Here is a 611-nt window from a genome sequence, read left to right on the forward strand (position 1 = left end):
TAGATCCCAGTGGGCAGAAGACGTGCGCACTTCCCGACCTCAGTATACACCGGTAAGTGCAGACGCACATGACGGCCCCCGTAGGCTTTTGCTATTTCAATCGTTGTCTTTGCGAAGCAACATGCACGTAGGACGCAACATTGGAATATGTACATGAAACCTGAGGCAGGCGTACGAAGATCCTGCTGACGCCTATTCTATACGTAACGAAGAGAAGCTACAGGTTTTCGACCACTATTTAGTGTTCTTCCAGCTTACGTTGGAGGTCAAGGTACAGTTTTCTTCAATATTGACAATACGTATTACAATGTTTTAACGTGTGTAGTTGTCTAGCTGTGCTTACTTAGCCTTGAATGCGCCTACAATCAAGCGTAGAACTTTGGGGAATTGAACTTCGCTGAGGGCCTGAAGCAATCCGCTTGCTACTCTAAAAGCTGGACTAAGCAGAACATTCCGCTCATGCCCACAGCTCAATGTTTGTCAATCTTCTAACTTACCATCCAACTATTCCCCAACGCGCAGAAAACACGTTGTTAACCACCACAACGACAACTCCGCATGCACAATTACAAAATAAACATTCGCCTCGCCAGTATTTTAATCTAAAATAA

The 611-nt window shown here is 45.0% G+C and overlaps 1 protein-coding gene across 1 annotated transcript; it reads left to right on the forward strand.

The window, feature by feature from the left end:
• Positions 1–68: 68 nt before the first annotated feature.
• On the forward strand, positions 69–375 carry PPTG_23569 (hypothetical protein; the record flags this gene model as incomplete). The annotated part of the gene is made up of 3 exons (XM_008911706.1): positions 69–80; positions 170–271; positions 334–375. The coding sequence occupies 3 exons, from the start codon at positions 69–71 to the stop codon at positions 373–375; spliced, it is 156 nt and encodes a 51-aa protein (XP_008909954.1).
• Positions 376–611: the final 236 nt, after the last annotated feature.

The sequence above is a fragment of the Phytophthora parasitica genome, assembly GCF_000247585.1.
Source record: "Phytophthora parasitica INRA-310 unplaced genomic scaffold supercont2.43, whole genome shotgun sequence".
Lineage (NCBI taxonomy): Eukaryota > Oomycota > Peronosporomycetes > Peronosporales > Peronosporaceae > Phytophthora > Phytophthora nicotianae.